Source organism: Setaria viridis, chromosome 9 (genome assembly GCF_005286985.2).
Source record: "Setaria viridis chromosome 9, Setaria_viridis_v4.0, whole genome shotgun sequence".
NCBI lineage: Eukaryota > Viridiplantae > Streptophyta > Magnoliopsida > Poales > Poaceae > Setaria > Setaria viridis.
In genome coordinates, this window is record NC_048271.2 from 14,028,371 (window position 1) to 14,048,031 (window position 19,661).

At 48.3% G+C, this 19,661-nt stretch overlaps 2 protein-coding genes across 3 annotated transcripts; one reads left to right on the forward strand and one right to left on the reverse strand.

Annotated features, from left to right (window-relative positions):
• The first annotated feature begins 11,531 nt into the window (after positions 1 to 11,531).
• Positions 11,532 to 12,977, forward strand: LOC117840573 (heavy metal-associated isoprenylated plant protein 39). Of its 2 annotated transcripts, none has more exons than XM_034721091.2 (3): positions 11,532 to 11,748; positions 11,831 to 11,909; positions 12,566 to 12,977. In XM_034721091.2, exons 1-3 carry the CDS (start codon positions 11,740 to 11,742, stop codon positions 12,805 to 12,807), a joined length of 330 nt encoding a protein of 109 aa, XP_034576982.1. In that variant the 5' UTR covers positions 11,532 to 11,739; the 3' UTR covers positions 12,808 to 12,977. The 2 variants fall into 2 exon arrangements, with proteins under 2 accessions (XP_034576982.1, XP_034576981.1); XM_034721090.2 differs by having other exon boundaries at positions 11,542 to 11,748; positions 11,828 to 11,909.
• Positions 12,978 to 13,814: 837 nt separating this feature from the next.
• LOC117840572 (uncharacterized) lies at positions 13,815 to 15,783 on the reverse strand. Its single transcript, XM_034721089.2, has one exon. It carries the CDS (start codon positions 15,578 to 15,580, stop codon positions 14,078 to 14,080), a length of 1,503 nt encoding a protein of 500 aa, XP_034576980.1. The 5' UTR covers positions 15,581 to 15,783; the 3' UTR covers positions 13,815 to 14,077.
• Positions 15,784 to 19,661: the final 3,878 nt, after the last annotated feature.

Below are 19,661 nucleotides of genomic sequence, written 5' to 3' on the forward strand. Positions count from 1 at the left end.
ACCAAACAGCAGTAGTGTGGCGGATCCACCTCGGATTAGCCTAATTAAGGCACGGTTAAGTCGCCTAACATGCGACACTCGGCCTTAATCGTGCTAACTCGAGATGCCGTCGGATTTCCTCCGATTTAACCACTTTGACAGGACCGAGTTTAGCAAAACCCACACGAAGGTGAGTGGTTCCAGAGAATACAACAATTCCACTGAGTTAAACAGAATGACCATTTAGTTCAACAACAAAACAACATCAGAGTTTTACAAGGTTCAAAGGAAAACAACAAAAGGTAAAACAGCGGAAGCTAAACGTAGGGGTCGGACGTCCTTGGTGAGGCTAGCCAAGGTATCAGTGATCCCTGTCCTCGCCGTCCGAGGAGGGATCCCACTCGACCGTCCAACCCCGGAGGGAGTTGGGGTGGCCAAGTGCCAACGGGAGTGGACTCAGGAGCTGCAACTTCACCTGAAAAAGAAAGCCACAACAAGGCTGAGCTACTAAGCTCAACAAGACTTAACCGACCGGGAGCAAAACTACCCCACCACTTCTAGACATGCAAGGTTCTGGCTGAGGGGTTTGTTTGTCAAAAGCACTATGTATATCCTTATTTTCAAAGTTTTAGCTCAGATTCTAAGTTCATTATCCGGTCTAAGTTAGCAACTTACTCTAAGCAAACATAGAACCAACCAGAGGGTATATAACATCATCAAGACCATGTCATCATCAGATTCCTTTATTACTCAGTGTAGCATAGCGATCAAGCAGTCTCAAACTGTGAGAGGCAGACGAATCGATTCGAGTTCTTTAACCATGCATGGTGAACCTAACCTCACGACATCCGCGCACCACTGAGGTCGCTTCCTGTGTCGGCCTTCCCCATCAATTCCCTAACCCGTGTCGGGCCCATTTCCTTTGGTGCAATGTTCCACAGACCCGGCCTCTGCCGTTCTGTGACCACACTTGCCATCACGTGCGGTCGCAGGGGAACTCCGTTCCAAGGACAATGGGGTGACCGCTCACGTCTAGGTTCAATCCGGTACTAGGCTTCCTCATCCCATACTAAGTATGAGGTTAGTACTTTCAAACACTTGATCACGAACACCACCACTGTCGGGCCTTAACAAGTTCCATAGACAGACGGGGCGATCAGCCGACCATCAAAAGTTAACCAAAACCCTGCCCCGTCCATCGTCCTTATAGTTGTAACAGAAGGAGAAACAACCAACTCCTACAACTCGCGAGTGACAGGAAATCACTCGACTTTTACCGCTTCCTATTTAAGCATTGCTACTACTCGAACCCAACAGACTAGTGTTCAGATCAAGGGATCTAAGTCATGCATCTATGGTTACAAACAACTCCTATACATAAATGCACAAGCATGATGAAGAAGGCATGCGTAAGTTTGGGAAGACTGGGGTTCATGCTCCGGGGCTTGCCTTCAAGCGAGGAGGAAGGGAACGGGTCTTCTACTGGGGCGGCTTCGGCTTCTGGGAGCGGTAGCTCGGGTACAACTCCGTCTTCTGGCGTCGAGTACAGCTCGTAGACGCCGTCAGCGAGATTCAACTCTACACGAATGTAAATGCAAGAGTTAGCACTTTAGACGGTTATTTCAACAGCAACACTTGCAAGTTTTAGCTCGGACACTGGTAGCAAAGCTACAGAAAAGGTGGGGAGGTGCGCTTGGGTTGGTGGAGGGCAAGATAAAAGGGTCGGATGGGAAGAAACTTGTGATCTGACCCTTAGACTAGGGGAATAGATGTGCCGGGGGTCCTCAAACTTAACGCAGAGAAGTCCCCGATTTTACACATATACCCTCGGGTCAAGGAAAAAGGATACCATCGAGCCCTCGGGCAAGGTGGAAAAAGGGTCGGCGAAACAGACAGGGTCGGGCGAGACGGAGAAAGGGGTCGGACGAACGGATAGGGTCGGGCGAGACGGAAAAGGGGTTGGACGGACTGACAGGGTCGGGCGAGGCGGAAAGGGGTCGGACAATTAGAGAGGGTCGGATGAGGCAGAAAGGGGTCGGACGATTAGAGAGGGTCGGACGAGGCGGAAAGGGGTCGGACGATTAGAGGGGGTCGGACGAGGCAGAAAAAGGGGTCGGACAATTACCTTCGGTTCACAGGTGAAGCTTGGGGTCGGTGTAATAAGTGCCATTTAAAGCAATACAGTGACCATGAAAAATTCAGAAAGAAATCCAAAAGAAAAAGAAAGGAAATTGGTAAAAATTCCAAATTCGGCCAAATTTTGACCGAAATTTGAATTTCAAATTTGAAATTCAGAAAAATTTGTCAACCATGTGGACTACAAGTGTAAGATTATTTGGAAGTAGGGGATCAAAAGTTTGGAGCTAAATTGGTGCCAAACATTACAGAAGAATCAGAGAAAGAAAAAGAAAAGAGAAATGTCGTTTACTGTTCACCGTCCGAAAACAGCAGCTCAGTAAACAGCAGCAGAGTCTGTTTTCAAAATTTAATTCTGGAAAATTTTTCAACCAAGTGCACCAGAACAACTATACCATGTTGAAATATAGACTTTGGACTACAATAATCAGGTGTTGTTGGCCAGGATCAGTAACAGGAAGGGAGTCAAATTCCAGCTCAAATTCAGCACAAATTCACAAATTGACTGAAACTCTGAATTTTTCTAAGTCTGGACAGCAGCAAGGCAATGACTTGGAGCTCGAATTCAGAGCTATTTAGATCAAAAGAGGTACTTGTTCAGGAGCAAAATGGAACACTGGGACATAGTAGAACATGTTTGGGTAGAAGTTGGATTGGAAAAACAAGGTTTAAGTCACTGAATTGGATTGACAAGTGAGATCGACACTACTGTCGATAACTGACGAACTGAACCTTTGATTCAGTTGATTTCAGAACCAACGCGAGCAACATCTCCAAATTTCCACTGGTTTGATGATTATCTCGGGATGGAGCCAAAACAAAAGATGGAGAATTCGAGTTTATCTGTAACTTTCTTTGAGCATCGGTGTGCCGTTGGATCAAGGATCAACCACGACGCGGTTCTGAAAGATCACGGGCGGGAGGAGCGGTGACAGAGCATCCAGACGTGTCGCCGCCGCCGTCGTCGGTCGACCGCCAGGGCAGCTAGCTAGGCCACCTCCTCACCACGCAAGCCTACGGGTAGGCCACGGTGTCGCCCATGCGCGCGGTGAAACCCTTGAATGTTTACTGTTCCCGCGCCACCGTTTCACTGCCATCCCTTTTTACCGCCGCCCGCTCTCCTCTGATCAGTATCGCCGCCGAGCAAAATTCTACCACCTCCCAGTAGCTCTCGTCGATTCCTCTCGCTCACTCCTCCACAGACACCCCAGCCACACCCTGAGCCAGTCGTTGTCCCACATCCTTGCCAAAGTAACCGTGCTCGCCGCCGCTTCTGTCCGCCGTCGTCGCGCCACCCGCTCACGGTGAGAACCACCTCGCGCTGCCTCTCTTCCTTCTTGAGTAGTCGTAGTCGAGTCCTTAGGGTCCTAGGATGGCGTCGGGGTAGATGTTTGAGTAGGTTATGCCGTTATCGTGAGTAGTCACCACCGGCCGAGGGTGTCGCCGCCTGTCGCCGTGGAGGGGATGGCTCCGGCCATCTCCGGGGAAGCTGTTGCCGCGCATGGGGTCGTGTAGGTCTAGGGTTGGTGTTGTCGCCTGGTCCCGCCGCCGGGAGGGCGCCGGCCGGCGAGCCGCGCCGCCCCCTATCTCGGTCACGCTTTTGGCGGGAGGAAGAAGAAGGAGCTGGGCACCCGGGCCCGCGCGTCAGAGGAGGAGGGGGAAAGCAGGCCAGGGCAGCGTAAGCGGTTGCTGGGCCGTAGCGTGTGGGAGGCCCAGTAGCAGCGCGCGCGCGGTCGGCGAAAGTTGGAAAGGAGGCCCGAGGCCGGAGCAGTTCACGGGCCGGCGTCGCGTGGTAAAGGAAGAAAAAGAAAAAGGGGCCGTGGGCCGGTGCTGGGCTGCCAAAGGAAAAGGAAAAAGGAATCGGCCCGTGGGGGCCCGTCAGGAGAAGAAGGCGGGCGGGTAGAAAGGAATAGGAAGGTGGGGTCCGCGCCGTGGGGTCCAGGGGTTCGTGAGAGAGGGTAGAGCGTGGGTGAGTAAGAAAAGTTTTTCCGGGGGAATTTCGGGAAAAGTTAGATTTCTTTAGCAAAATAATTCGTTTAAATTTGTTTTATACCATTTTAATCACAGAAATTTGTAGGAGTGTCCAAAATTAGTGAAACCAATTTTGTTAGGCTTATTTTATTTTCCTTTATGCATTAAAATTTCTACACCCTAGGAAAATAATAAAAATTTGGGTATTTATTTAATGCCTTCCTTTTAAGGTAATTAAATAAACACTTAATATTTATAAAATGTATAAAAATATGAATAATACTTTATCAATCACAAATAATTCTTAACCCATAGGAAATTAGATTTTCAAGTTAGAAATTATTTACCACCTTTTCTAAAAATTAAAAGAAAAGCTATAGGAAGGGTTAAACGAGAAAAATAAAAATATAGGTTAATCTTTTAGATTTTTGATGTGTTTGGCTTACAACTTTATCATGATAAGTCGTATAGTCCTTGTTGGCTTGCAACTTTATCATGAAGGAAAGTTGTATAGTCTTTTATTCAAAAGGTTTGCATTCTAACCCTTGCATGTATATGCACCGTAGATCCAGAAGCACCGGAAGAGGATTACTGGGAATTTTCAGAAGGACCCTTGGAGTCCGACGAAGTGTTTGAATTTGTTCCTTGTGAAGCAAATCCGTCGGTTTCTAGTAATCTTTTTAACGATCAAGGCAAGCCCCGGTGCATTTATACCTATCTATTTTGGAGTCGTTATTTCATGTAACTAGTTATAGGTTATTTGTTTATCGCATGCACTAAGTCTAGGAGTTGATTGAAACCTATTCTTGTGTATGATCATACCTTGTTTTAAGGACATCTTTGCCACTTGTTCAAACCTTAGAAACTACCCAAGTCTAGCATTGCTTACTTGCTTACATGCTTGGTTTACCAACCTTAAGGCAAACACTTAAGTCATACATGTTGCTTATGAAAGATAGTTTGGAACATGGAACCAGACAGAAGCTAGAGATGTAGTTCTGTCTGCTAGATTAATCTGGTTAAGGACCGATCCGTGTCTTAACCATTGATCAAGTGATAACCTCTGATCACTTATTGGGTATGGGACCAGTAAAGCCCAGTAGGTTAGTAAATTCTATGATCAGGAATGCTTCGTACCCGCGCTTGACGTGCTGGAGATTGGCAGGGGTGTAGCCTGAAACTCACATGGAGATCAGGCCAGACGTGGGGTCCCATGTGGGGGTGCATCCCTGGGTCCGGGTAGTTGTATTCCTAATCATTGACTTTACTAATCGAGAGGTTGTTAGTACGACCTGGACAGTCGTATAATGCTGGTGATCAGGGTACTCTCCTGCAGGATGTAATTAGATCCGGATCGCCGCAATTCTCGGTTATGAATGCACTTGATCGCTGTTAAGCTTCGTAATATGAACTCATGCGATATAAAATCTTCTGTTGCCAAGTACTGTATGAATTAACAGCTGTGATTGTTTTACTTCTGTTATCATCTAGAATGGTTAGGTAATGACTTAACTCAAATAAAAGATAAAACTAAGGCCTCACTCATAGTAAGCTTTTTCGGCAAAAATTGTGTCAACCAAGCACACCCAAAGGCTAACATGCATTCCAAAGAAAAACTATTATATTGGTTAGTCGGGTAAGACTTGCTGAGTACCCCGTACTCAGGGTTTTCCCCTTGTGGTTATCTTTCAGAAGCTCCACAGGAAGCTACCGAGGAGGAGACTCCGAAGACCTAGAGTATTGACCTAAGTCTCACAATACTCTAGAAAACAGTTTATCGACGCATCTTCTCCTGAACTATTTATGTTTAATCTTAGAGCTTGTCTAACACTGCATCACTAAGTTTGCCTCAACTTATGTATTGTAATAACTCGTACCTCTTATTTATGTATGTAAAAATGTAATGTTTGTTGATATTATCCCATCGCGGATATTATCCTGATGTATGGCTATGAGACACATCGTGGATCCTTCGAGGAGTCCTAGGGACACTCGACGGACTACCGGACTTATGCTGTTTTAGGTGCGTTTCGGATAATTGCCGTTCTGACGGTGATTAGGCGCACTTAAACCAGCTTAAGTTGGGCGGTTCCGCCACAGTCGGGAAGGAGCAGACTTGGGTGGAAGGATGGAAGCACTAGGACTTGGGCAGCGGTGATACCCGGCGGTGCTCCGGCGGCGGCGGTGCTTCTTGTGGACTACAAGCAAGCTCTTGTGCAGCGCGGAGGAGCAAGCAGCTGGGTGGATTGGAAAAGGCGGGTGTTGAGCGGAGAGGAGAGTTCCTCAGGAACTTGGGTGGCAGCGCTTGAACACGAAACAGAGGAACGGCGGTAAGGCAGCGATGGCGAAGGGAACTCCGGTGGGACTCGGGCATTCCCTTTTATAGCTGCGCGGAAGAGAGAGGGTTGGAGCAGCGCGAAGAACGGGAAGGAGCAATGGAGTGCGCTGCTATGGCAGCGATTGAGCAGCGGGGCGGCGGAGCAGGACTTCGGGGATGACACCGTCGGCCATTGGGCACCAGAGACAGGGCGGCGCAGGCGCGGTTTTGCCAGTGGTTGAGATTTGGCGGAGGCGGGCGTCGTCGTGCAGTGGATCTGATGGGTGTGACAGGGGAAACGGCGCTAGAAGCGAGGTTGCACAGGTGAGAAGACAGGCGGGCTGCGGCTGCGCGGGCGAGCGCGAAGCAACTGTCTGTCGGGGCGCAGATCTGGCAAGGCGGAAAAGGAGTTGTCGCGGCCGGGGTCGGGGTTGGCGGAGGAGGAATCGTCGCATAGCGCATCTGGGGTGGCGCGACTGTGGAGAGGCGGCAGAAAAGTCGGGAGGCATCGGGCCTTGCAGCCGGGGGTCCGGCGAGGTGATGATGGGCGCAAGCCGCGAGGCGCTGCAAAAAGGGTTGCAGAGGGCTTCCGCTGCGATTGGGGAAGGGGGCGCAGGAATCCATCCGGTCGTGGCCGGCGACGGGGCGGAGCGGCGGGGGTCGGAGGAATTGAGCCACGCGGCGGAGAAGCTCTGAAGCGGGCATGCCACTCGAGTGCGTCTGCACCAGGAGATCGGGGAAAAGATTTTTGCGGGTCCACCGGTCAGTCTCGGTTGGTCCACTGCTCAGATTGAAGGGAGACACTGTTGGGAAGACTTCAAAGGATCCGGAGGGGTGAGTTGGGGGTCGGTAGGGGTCAGAGCTGGGAACCGGCAGAGAGGGGTCGGGTTCTTAGGGGTCGGGGCCGGGACTGAAGGTTGAGCAGTCAACTCGAGGAAGCTGAGATAGGGGATCAGGGACTCAGATTTGATTAACTCGAAAGATTTGGGGTCGGTCGTCACAAGTAGATCCTTCGTGAATTGCCTTTCATATTCACTGTCCTCCTCAGTAATTAGCCTCAAGACCTTATCATCACTTGACTCACTGTCCACATCCATATCCTGAGACATAATACAAAAATTAAATCAGTGATATAATACAAAAATGAAATCAGTGACATAATAAACAAATTTAATCACTGACATAATAAAAAAATTGAATCAGTGACATACCACACAAATTCAATACAGATAGGACTCAATCACAAATAGTTCAAGCATAATAATTTCAGCACTAACAGGTCAAATAAACTCATTTCAGCACAAAGAGTTCTAACAAATTTATTTCAAATGTAACTTCAATTATACAGACAGTTCAGTTCAAGACAAAAGCATCATCAGAAAGATATAATCCTAATCTAGGTTGTGCTGCTTGCAATATCTCCTCAAGAAGGTCAGCCTTCCTTCAGTTGTGGATATGTTAATGAACAACTCTTTCAAAGAATCATTTAAGCAGATCTGAGAAACAGCATAGTACTCAGTACTAGTTTCATCCACCCCACACTCCAAAACCAATTGCTGAGCCTTCTTAATGTTGTTGGACAACTGAGCCTGCTTCTTGTCTTGCCTATTACAGACAGCTTCCTTGATGATCTGATTCCTTTCAGCTTGCTGCTTAGAAGAGAAACTAATGTAATCCTTCATCATTTTCACCATTGGGCTTTTGGTCTTCTTGTTTGGACTTGAAGCTGTTGTGCTGGTACTACTAGTTCTCTTGCGGCTGCTTGTACTCATAGGGCTGTGATGATACTCTGGAGGTAGCTCTTGCTCAGGAGTCTCTTGCTCAGGTTCTTCATGCTCTTCGGGCTCCTCAGGCTCTTCAGGCTCTTGATCATCTGCATTGGTGCATCCTGGCACAAAAGAACTTGAACCATCCACAACTACACCATCAAATATACGCTCAAGCAGTGGTAGATACTCAGGAGGCCCATACATTAGTTTCATCCATTCTGGATGTTTCTGCACATGTAGTAGGTGAAGTTAGATTGCAATCAGATGGATCCTTGCAGCCTGCACATATAATAGATCAACAAGTACCTTTGTTGCAGTCTCCCACCACTCCAAGGTTGCAGTAGGCCACCCATTTTCATCATGGCCTAAACCACTGTCGGAATGGATGTCTTTTATGAACTGATACATTCCCTTGAGCTGCCTAATCCTATTAGATATCTGTTTCCTATCATGCCTCAGCCCTGAACCGCAGTAATACTTATCTATGACGAGTTTATACCCTCTTGCTGTCATAGTCCCTTTAATGTAGTTACCCATTTCAATTTGATCAACAAGTAATTGACACAACAAGTTGTTATTCTGCTCTGATGACCAACTTCCTCTGTCAAATTTATTCTACCATATGCATCACAAGAACAAGCATTTCATATTACTCTAACAGCAGTACTGAACCTCATGAACTTCTCTGAGATCAAGGGTTTAGGACTCATACCTGACGGCTTGGAAAAACTTCTCCGACTTCGTTGTCTTCAATGTCGTCGTCGTCGTTGCCCTGCCGTCCAGCACGTCGACCGCGGCCACGGCCTACAGATGCACAAGTCGCCGCCGAAGAAGCTCCACACATCCCACGGCCGGCGGCGGGAACCGGTGGCAACCGACCGCGGCGGCCGCGACTAGACGGCGACCATTCGCCGTGGCCTCCTACGGCTCCGCCACAGCTCCGAGCACTTCGTAAACTGAGTGCGCGAGAGCTACCTCTTCTGCCACCGCGCGGTTGAGAGTGATGAGGCCCTGTGCTCTCCGATGCCGCCAGTGCGCCGGATTGGAGGATCCCCTGATACGCCGCCATCGACGACCAGTCATTCGCCTGCGAGTTGAGGTCCAGTGCCTCAATGCCAATCCGGGGACCACTGACGGATCCCGACCCCGGATACCGGCTGCCCTCGCCGGCGAAGAGGTCGAAGTTGCCGGAGAAGAACTCCCTGGTGCCGTCGTCGCCGAATCTGTCCATCGGCGCGCGGATGCGAAACTTGTAGCTTGTAGGCGGTTGAGGTGGTCCGGCGACTGGTGTGGCGAAGGGAAGGGGATGGGATGTAGATCTGGCGAGAGGGGCGGCGGCGGTGAACTCAACACAGAGGGGTGGTGGCGGCGATGCGGGAGCGTGTCAGAGGAAGGGGAGGCGGAGGGAGTCGGGCGATAGGGGCGGATGCGGTGTAGATCTGGCGAGAGGGGCGTCGAGAGGGGCGGCGGCGGCGATGTGGGAGAGGGTGGTGACGGCGGCGATGTGAGAAGAAGGGGAGGCGGGGGGAATCGGGCGAGACGGGCGGAGGCGGTGGAGATCTGGCGAGCGGGGCGGCGCGAGGGGTGTGCGAGAGCTGGCGGCGGCCTGCGCGGAGGAGGGAGATGCGGATGAGGGCGACGGGCAGGTGCGGAGGCGGAGGAGATGGCGGCGGTGCAGTGGGGCCGAGCAGAGATGGCGGGGCCGGCGAGGCGGCGGCGGCGGGCGAAGGAGGTGGGGACGGGAGGAGCACGCGGGGAGGGAGGGAGGGAGTGCGGGGGAGGAGAGAGTGGCGGATGAGGGCGACGGGCAGATGCGAAGGCGGAGGAAGTGGCGGCGGTGCCGTGGGGCAGAGCAGAGGTGGCGGGGCCGGCGAGGCGGCGCCGGCGACGGCGGGCGAAGGAGGCGGGGCCGGGAGGAGCACGCGGGGAGGGAGGGAGAGAGTGCAGGGGAGGATAGAGGTGCGGATGAGGGTGAGGGGCAGGTGCGGATGAGGGAGGGGCGCGTGCCTAGGGTCGTGTGCGAGGGGAGGGGTATGGAGTGTCCAGGTTCACTTTTAGCTCCTTTTAGGGTCTCTTTGGGGGCTAAATTTTAGCTCCAAAATTTTAGCTATTTCTCACTTTTAGCCCACCTGTTTGGATCCCAAGAGCTAATTTTTGGGCTAAAAGTGCAGAGCTAAAATTAGCCCTTGGATCCAAACAGGCCCTAAATTTTAGCTCCAAAATTTTAGCTATTTCTCACTTTTAGCCCACCTGTTTGGATCCCAAGATCTAATTTTTGGGCTAAAAGTGCAGAGCTAAAAATTAGCCCTTGATCCAAACAGGCCCAAACTATTCCTGCAACTTGCAAAGTCTCAACTTTTCGAGAGGAAGGTTGCATAATTGGATGCTAATCTGTTTTCTTTTTAGGGGAAAAGGATGCTAATCTGTCGGGGTTTTTTTTTTGAGAAAAGGATGCTAATCTGTTTGGTAAATGGTAAACCAGACCACATGCGAACATTGTTTGTTGCTGCACTGGGCCAGGCTCAAACTGCATCGGCCGCCCGGCCCAATTGTGCATCCAACTACTCAGAGTCTCAGACCGTCAGACGAATTTTCTTTCTTTCTTCTTCTTCTTCTTTTTTTTTTTGCGATGATCTATTCAGACGAATTTTACAGAGCTTGTACTGTGATTGGCGAGTTCCTGGTTGGAGTCAAAGATTATCTCACATAATTTGCACTACTACTTATGAATTAATCTTATCCTTTCTGCCAAACATCTCTAGCCGCACAAGAACAGTTCTTCCTGGATGAGTGCCATACGCAAGTTCCCTACTTCCAATGCACCATCGAACGCCTGAGTCACATCACCCGCTCAAAATGGAATCGGATAAAGAAGAAAACCGTATCAGGCGTAGTGCCACCGTCCACACCGTCACGACCCCGTCACGCGGACGCCGACGCCGCCGTCGACCGTGACCCCGGTGTCCTTTTTGCGCGTCCGGTGGCGTGGTCGGTTGGCGTCGCCTTGTCGCGGGGCCTCCACAGTTCTGCACTCACAGGAGCTGCAGGCACACAGATTCAGACTTCAGGACGAGAGGACTTCCACAGCAGGTGCCCAGGAAGAGTTGTATTAGCAATCAACCATCCTGACGTTAAAATATCATGAATTGGGATTGACAGTTCCGTTCCTCTTCTTCGATGCAGATGTCGACGAGGTGGAATTAATGGTCACTTTCAGCACAAAAGCGATACAAGTCTGACTCATCACGCATCAACGCTGAAGCAGGGCGACCGCACGTATGCGGATACATAATATAGATTTCTTTAAAAAAAGAAGAAGAAAAGGAGAATATGGAACTAGAGTTGGCGAAATAAAAAACCACACCCAGTGTCAACCAAAACAGCTCCCTGGCCTATTCGGCTACTCAGCACCAAGAACAGACGGGTAAGCCACCTTTATATAAAGGAACCCACCACCAGCATCAGCTTTGGTTTCTTCTCCTTGTACATTCCCATTGCAACGCATTCTCGAGCACAGCCTTCTATCTTTCCCTTCCTCTCCCCCACTCCGTCCTCCACAGCTTTGAGATGGCTCAGGTATGCAGACCACTCTCTCTTGACTTTCTTCTTCAGTTCCTTCACTTGCTCATACCTCTGTTGTTTGATCGGTTCGCAGCAGAAGGTGGTACTGAGGGTTCCAACCATGACTGATGACAAGATCAAGCAGAAGGCAATTGAAGCTGTTGCGGACATTTACGGTAACATTTTGTACCCTCTGATCGATTGTTTTCTGGATAATGGATTGTTTTGCTGTCTAGACTTGGAAAATATATTCTGAACAAAGAAAGACACTAGATATGGTATTTGCACAAACTAGTATACTATTTGCCCATTGTTTAATCTTTAAGACACATACTTTGAATTATTAGCATCAGTTTTAGGCGGCTTGACCGCTTGAGAGGATGAATCATGTTAGGTGGAGTTTGTTTATCACACATGCTAACACAGATGAGGACCACTCAATATGCTATGATCCAAAGGGCTATTCTTTATGCATGAAAGCTGTTATATGTGCCCTCTGCAGGTGAACAGTCATACATGAGGTTGGTATATGTTTCAAAAAAGAAATGGATTTGAAAAATCCAGTACATAAACATTTGAAAAACCATCTAGATAGAAGAAAATTTGGCATAATGTCTATTTGATTCTAATTGTTATGGGGATATTTTTTTTCCTTAGCTGTATGACAATTATATCTTGAAAGAAATGTTTTCCCAATCATGCCATAACACAAGTACACCACATAAAATGGAAAATATTATACTTGTAGAAAGGGGTGAACAAGAACAACAAAAGAACAATCATTACTGTGTCAGCAACAAAATTTGAGATACATACCTCATTTCATGCACAGGTATTGACTCCATAGCAGCGGATCTGAAGGAGAACAAGATGACCATCATAGGAGACATGGATGCTGTGGCAATTGCCAAGAAGTTAAAGAAGATTGGGAAAATTGACATTGTATCTGTTGGACCTGCAAAAGAAGAAAAGAAGGAAGAAAAGAAGGAAGAAAAGAAGGAAGAAAAGAAAGAGGAGAAAAAAGAGGAAAAGAAAGAAGAGAAGAAAGAGGAGAAGAAAGAAGAGAAGAAATGAAAAAACTATAAAGCATATAATATCATTGTGTGACCTCTCTTATCTGCAGTTGCAATAGCTTTGAGCCTTTGACTTTGCACTGATGTTTCTATGTGAAGTTACTATGCAATATTTATACTACAGAGAGATTAGTTAAAAATAAAAGCACAATTTGTGCATCTCTTTTAGCATCTTGCTCCCTACCTCAACAACTTGTATTCATAAATGACTAGATGCTCAACCTAACTAACATTTATCAGGGAACTCAAATAACACAGAAAGGATGGCTATTTTGCAGAATCCTGGCATACCTGTATCATATGAATACTCTCTTAACATCAGAAGTAATGGAGGACTGGTCAAACTGAATCTTGAAAATTACTTGAATAATATTTAATACTTAAACTGCCATGTTGCACCGATCCCTATCCCTTAAAGAAAAGGTAAACTTTTTAACAGATATGAATACCGATAAAGCAATCAAGTGATGAGATATTGCCAGTATCTTAAAGAGCATCAGAAAGTGGCGATAGTGCATATACACCCACCTCTTAGTGCTAAAAGATAATTCACAATGCATTCTCGGATCTTATCTGATTTCTGACATGTGATTACTAATCCTATGCTAGGGTTGGCAGAAATGACTTCCGGTGCGGAGCCCAAACTGGGAAAAGTCACAAGTTACTGCAGCAATGTTTTTGTCAATTGGCTAACAGATCATGCAACTTTCAATGTATGTTTTCTTTAGCACATCAGGTTGAGGGAGCAATATAAATCTTTTCATTCTATCTAATCAGAGGAGCAGTAAAAGTCCAAAGGTGGATTGATTAACACCCTAATATTCATTGCGTCGTCCATTTAGAATAACATAATTGCCAGATAATTTACTTAGGGTGTTTTATTGGCACTAAAAACAGTGTAATGACAATAAGTAATTGGATATCATCTGGCTTGGGAGTTGGAAGGCTAGGACCTAGGATTAGCAGTAAAACAATTGTTGTGTATACACTAGTGCAACAAAAAGAAGATTGGATGTCCAACCTAGGACCAGTGAACCAGGATTTATTCATTACTCATGACTAGTGTCGACCACCCTATCTCATTTAGATGTTACATAAAACAATAGTAGCATACAACACTACACTTCTGTACTTCAGCAACAAATAAATAATCCCATGTGCTACATCAAGTATAAAAAATTATAGTGTATCTCCCTCTTAGTCCATCTTTTCAAAATGGAAACAGATGAAAGGAATGAACAACTCTGCACCTAATCATGGAGCATCTCATCTCAGCATCTTTTGTATCCCCCAAACCTTGACAGCAGATGAAGATAATGACCCTTATCTGTCATGTACTTAATGACATTATTAGCATGGGAATCCTTCCCAGCGTTACGCAGTCTACTCACTAGACTACTGTACACTGAGAAGTTTGGTGTGCATCCATGTGAGTCCATGTCCTTCAGCGTCGCGAATGCTTTATCAAACTCTCCTACTGTGCAAAGCCCCCGTATCATTGAATTATATGTGTACACATTCGGAAGGTGCCCTCTCACCAGCATATCATCAAAAAACCTCTGGGCTTCCTCAAATTTCCCAGCTGCCACATAGCTTGTGATCATAACAGTGTAGCAGACAACATCTGGTTCACAACCTTTCTTGACCATCTCATCAAAGAAATACTTGCAAGCTTCTAGGTTGCCAGCACGGCCAAGACCATCTATCAAATTTGTGAAATGAAGCACATTTGGTACACATCCAACATCACTCATGTAGTTCAGCAAATTGAGAGCTGCGAGGGGTTTGTCTCCCTTACCAAGCACATGAAGCAGCAGATTGTAAGTATGGAGGTCCGGTGTAAGCCCATTTTTCCCCATCTCATCAAGTAAACGATGGAATTGATCCAACTTACCAAGCATATACTTTGCACGCATCACTATGTTGTATGTCAAGACGTCAGGTGAGTGCCCCTCGAGGATCATTTTCTCGTGAACCCACTCAATCAGCGAGTACTGCTCTATTGTCAGAAGCGTGTGCAGTATTGCATTGAACGCATTCCTGAATGGGCGGTAGCTGAAAGTACTCAACTTGATGAACCTCTCCACCAGCCTCCGCCTCAACCCAACCTTCCCAGATGTGCATATCAGGAGGTGGAACGTCCGGGCAGAGACAGGCAGCCCCTTTTCCGCCATCTCCTCAAACAACCGCCACATTGCCTTCACCTCCCCACACTCAGAGAAAACCTTCATGACCAGGTTGTACATGCTCGTGTCGTGTCGGTACCCCTCCTGCTGCCCTGCCCACACGAAAAACTTGTACGCAAGCTTCGGGTACCTTTCACGGTTCACACTGTCCACGGACACCACAATCCTGAACAGCACCTTCCTCACCAGTGCGTTGGACACCTTCGGGCGCATTTCATCGAGCGCCTGGCGGGCACTGAACCCCGGGCCGTCCTGCAGCAGGATCCTGAAGATCCTGTCTGCCTCCAGCCTCACATCCTCAAAGAACTGTCTCCTTTGACCGTGACCAGGAGAACAATTTTCGCCGTCATCGCTCTCCGGCCGACCTCCGGGCGGCGGCAGCCGGAGGAGCATTTCCCGCGGGAAGCGGCCCGCATCCAGGCCTGACACAACCTCTTCTCCCTCACGGACTCCATCACCATTGCTCTGTACAGGGGGACTTTCGCCGCCGTTTCTGGAACCGCCGCTGCAGAGATGCCGCGACGGGCAGAGCTGGGCGGAGAGCGCCCGGACTGCTCGGAGCGGAGGTAGGTGAGCGCCCGGGATCATAGGGAGCGCGCGCCCGAGCGCATGGCCAGTGAGAGGCTCTGCAGGAAGGTGGTGGTGCCGAGCTTTGGTTCTAAGGTTGGCGGTGGCGACGCCAATGTCGTGGGCGCGGGCGCGGGCGCGGCGGCGCCAGAGGAAGTGGGGAGTCGAGGTGCTTTGCTGCCGTCGTGCGCTCGGTTCCGCCCACGAAATGAAAACTCGATCCTGGGCTGAATTGTCGTTGCCTGGTTATTGGGCCCTTTAGTGCTATGCTACTCGGGTTTCACTCCTATTAGCGTGTAACGTTTACATTTTCTAATAACATGGCATTAGCTCTAAAAAAATAACATGACATTAATAAAAATAATAAAACAGAATGAACCAGTTTTATCAAGACGAAACCGCTGCTACACAAATACTAACTCTTGATGAGTTATGAGATTAAATATTATGTAGAGGCCATGAAACCACAATTTGAAATTATACATTGGAGGAATAATTTTAAATACCATTTCATTGTTTTATTACTTATATGGCTAAGATCGAAAATTTTTATGTTGAAAAGGAACATTGAACCCTCCCTCCCATCCCATCGGGATTAGCCATAAATAGCATGCCACATACGATTTTTTTATAACGCGGTATCAAATTTAAGAAGTGAAAGATGAAACATCTATATGAAACTACCACTATACATGTACCCGCTCTTATTCAATTATAAAATTAAATGCTATGTGGAGTCTACGAAATCAAAACATAAATTATAAATCAAAAGGGATAGTTTTAACACTAGTATTTCATTGCGTCATGGCAACGAGCGGACACCGCCGGGCACTATTGATGAAAGAGGACCGGGTCGTCCGGTGGAGCTGGAGCACAATCACAACGGCAGTGCACGACTGACAGTAGCAGTCCCTCTCTTCGCGAATGCCAATAATAGCCACGAGGCAAAATGTCAAAAATACAGCAACGTTCAATAAGAAATGTCAATAACACATAATATGTGTTCTTATTATACATCGTCAAAGGTAGGTTTGCAAAAAGAAAAAGAAAAAAAAGAAAAGAAAGGTTAACACAGGGTTCATAGGACCTTTAATCTGTTAGTGCACGTGCAAGTGTGCGACAATCAATAAGCTATCTGAATAAATTACAGACACCAAAGATGCAAACTGTGCATGATGATTTGCTTCTAAATTTGAGTCGTTATTAAGCAGACGCTAACCATTTCGAGGTGACATGATGAGCTGACTGTTGGTAAAATTGAACTGAATGCGGCTAGTGGGGACTAGCAATTACATGCGCCTTGCAGGTGGTAAATACTAGTTGGACAGTAAAATCGTTTTCAGCAATCTGCCCATGTGCCTTCACAAAATACTAGTAAAATCGTTTTCAGCAAGCCAGTCTTAAACACCGGATAAAGTACTAGTAGTTTCGGACCGAATATACACATCGGGTTAACAAGGTGGTAACATACACAAAAGGTTTATGCCAACCAACATGATTATCAGGCACCATAAACATACACATCCAAAGTCACCCCCATCTTCTAGCTCGCGTCAACGTAGCTGCATACTTGCCAAGCATCTGCACAAAATTCAAAAAAAATGATGAGACAATTTGAATACGTCTAAGGTCTTACAGTGGTTTTGCCGGTTTGCCCTTAATGTCTGCTACAGTAAGAACACAAGGCAGCACGAGTTAGACTTACTGGTTTATCAGAATCTAGCTGTATACTCAGGTATAACATAGTTTATTTTTCTTTTCTAGCTCACGAGTAAAAATCAATTAGATTTACTGGTTTATTATAAGAGTAAATTGCACCCACCATACCATAACTTGTCAGGTGGGTGCAGATTGGTCCAACAATTTGTAAAATGCTCAATCTAGTATAATAACTCGATAGGTGCGTGCAGATTGATCAAGAAGTTGTAAAATAGTCAATTTGGTGCAATAACTTCTCAAATTGGTGCATTCGCAGTCCAAATGTTATAACAAACAACATAATTGCTAATGTTTGCGTCCGAACAACTTATTGAGCATTATTTAACCATTGATATTTGTGCCATGATGGTAACATATTCGGCCACGACTACAACCTTCAGTGTTTTAGAAAATTATTGTTTGTCTTTGTGTTAACTATTTTTCATACAATGGTTAAATTTTGATTAGGAATATTTAATTTCATATTAAATATTGATTTTGCCCTCTGATATGGCTGGATTGTTGGCTTAGCACACAATTATCAGATGGATAAACAACCTGCTCGCTCTGAGCTTAGACTTATCCTCTAAATGAATCTGAGACCCTAGTACATATAGAGCTATAAGCTCCCTAACAACCTTCGAGAATATCTAGCCGGTCTAAGGTAGTGTTTGGTTACTGGATCGACGTGAATCAGAACGGGTTCGACCCACGTCATCCTGTGTTTGGTTCAAAAAGAATGTGGGTTGGGTCCAACCCATATGGGAATATTCCCCTCAAATCCGGGTCGAGATGGTCCGTCCAAATCGACCGGACCATCTCGACACACTTTGACGTCAACTTGCTCCGTCCGGGCGTAGGCGAGGGAGGCGAGCGCGGCTGCGCGAGAACGAGCGCCCAGGGGGACCTCTGCCGCAGCCGGCTGAGCTCGATCCCCGCCGCCACCGGCCGGGTGAGCTCGAGCCCCCCCCCCCCCCCGGCCGGGCGAGCGAGCTCGAGCCCCATTGCCGCCGGTGGGGCGAGCTTGATCCCTGCCGTGGGAGAGGGAGGGAGGGGGTGGCCGGCGACGTGGAAGAGGGAGGAGCGGCCGGCGGCGCGAGGAGATGGAGGGGGTGACAGCCGGCGCGGGAAGGGAGGAGTAGGGGCGGCTGCCAGCGTGGAAGAGGGAGGAGCGGCCGGCGCGCCGGGGGAGCAGGCTATCGGCGTGGGGAGCTAGGCACCGGGGGAGCAGAGCTAGCGGCGAGGGGAGCCAGGCGTCGGGAGGACCTGGGGAAGAAGATGGAGTAAAAAAATTAAAGAGAATGACATGTGGGACCCGCAGCTGATAGGTGGGACTCGCTACTAATAGTGTTAAAATGTCATCCATCCTATCCTTCTCAAACCCTTCAACCAAACAAAAGACTGGTCCAACCCATCCCTCTCATCCAAACACGAGATGGGTCGACTCCAACCCACAAAAGAGGTCGGCTCCGATCCAACCCGTATCATCCCAAAACCAAACACATGTTAACTAATCCTGAGCGGGCACTAACAAACTGAATCTAGAGCCAAATCCCAGATAAAGCAAATCTCCTAACTACTAGTTGACGCCTGGGGCTTCTTCCTGCGGTGGAACTTCCTTCCAACGTGTCCACGACACTTCCGCAGTCCTGACAGAAAAGCTCGTCCTCGAGCTTGAATTCAGGCTACCTTTCCTTGAACTGTGACAGTGGCTCCAAGTAGCATCAGCAGGAGGTCGCAAGAGTCTTTGGACGGCTTTGCATGCGACACCGCCTCAGGCGTGGGCACGGTCCGACCATGAACCATGCGAGGAAGGGCGACGGTCTCAGCCGGCGGGTCGCCAATTCGCCATGATGCTTCTTCAGGAACACGACATGGAAGACGTCATAAATGCGAGCCTTCTGGGAAGCTTGAGCCGATAGGCGACAGGGCCAATCCTCTCGAGCACCTGGAACGCCCCGTAGTAGCGCGGCGCCAGCTTGGCATTGGACTTGTCGGTGACGGCCGCCGCAGAGCGCTGGTGAAGCCGCAGCCATGCCCATTCGCCCACCTCGAACTCCAAGTCACGGTGAGCCTTGTCGTGGGCAGCCTTCATGTAGTCCTGCGCCTGGAGAAGCCGCTCACGGCCAGGAACTCATCACGCTGCAGCAATTGCTTGTCCAGCGCGACGACCCGGGCCAGCCCCGGCTGGTATTGCAGCAGCGCCGGTGGATCGTGACCATAGACCACCTTGAATGGCGTGGTCTGGAGCGCGGACTGGTAGGAGGTATTGTAGCATTATTCGGCCAAGGAAGCCAACGGAGCCAGCTGCGCGGACGATCCCCTGCCAAGCAGTGGAGGTAGACGACGAGGACGCGATTGGTCACCTCGGATTGGCCATCCGTTTGGGGCCTGAAGGCAGAGC